General features: G+C 34.4%; 1 protein-coding gene across 1 annotated transcript in view; it reads right to left on the minus strand.

Moving 5' to 3' along the window:
- LOC306861095 (methionine aminopeptidase 2-like) overlaps window positions 1-722 on the minus strand; it is a 14554-nt gene extending 13832 nt beyond the window's left edge. The window contains exon 1 of the mRNA XM_079403177.1: window positions 519-722. Within this exon, the coding sequence (XP_079259303.1) occupies window positions 519-666 (148 nt within the window). The 5' untranslated portion in view covers window positions 667-722. The remainder of the gene's footprint in view (window positions 1-518) is intronic.
- Window positions 723-986: the final 264 nt, after the last annotated feature.

Raw genomic sequence — 986 nt, forward strand, 5'->3', positions numbered from 1 at the left:
AACACATGTTTGTAATAAAATATTTAAAGGTATAAAGTATATACAAAAAGTATGTTATAAATAAAACAATATTTTATATTTATTTGATATAAATCTAGAAATATATTAAAAGCATTTCTTTAGGATGTCAAAACAGACTATATGTATTGCAACCTATATCTAAGAAAAAAATGAAAATAAATAATACACAATATGAATATGTAATAAATAAATAATGCAAAAGTATAACATTATATATATATATATATATATATATATATACATAAAAAGTACTTTATCTCAAAACTAATATAAAATAATACATCCAATAATAATGAAAAACATTTATTTTGCATGTATTATGTAAACATTTATTATAAGTATTTTTCCCAAAACATCTCAAATAAAGTTCCAAAGGTTGGAAAAAACTTTTTTTACTAATGCCTGACCCAAAACGCAGACAAATATAGGACAGATCCAGTCCTGTCTTGAGTTAATCACAGCGGAGTGTTTAAAGCTTCTATGAATGAGACACTCACCGGAAGCGGCGGGCTTGCTTTTCTTCTTCTTCTTCTTCTTCTTCTTCTTGGCGGGGTCGGCTTCTTCTCGTTCCGCCGCGTGCCCGTTAAGGATCAGCGTGTCCTCGTCCGGCTGCACCGGCAGCGGCTCGGTCCCGTTCGCCTCCATGACCGCGGACGCGAGTGGAGAGAGACCGATGCATTGTGGGAGGAGCCGAATCAGCTGAGAGCGTGACGTGGAATGCTAAATTACCATAACCTCATGAATCGTGCTGACGCTAAAAAGTCATCTAATTAATATTCATGAGCATACCAGTTGACTAGCGCGTTCTGCGTCTTAGCCAATCAGATAAGACCACTGCGCAAACGTCACTTTATATAATAAATATTCATAAACCAAGTCTTCCACATTAATGTGGGGTTTGTAAAGTAGAGGAATATTAATGATAGAAATCCATTCACACAAAAGTTTGACAGTTCAGGTTTATT

The sequence above is a fragment of the Barbus barbus genome (genome assembly GCF_936440315.1).
Source record: "Barbus barbus genome assembly, chromosome: 42".
NCBI lineage: Eukaryota > Metazoa > Chordata > Actinopteri > Cypriniformes > Cyprinidae > Barbus > Barbus barbus.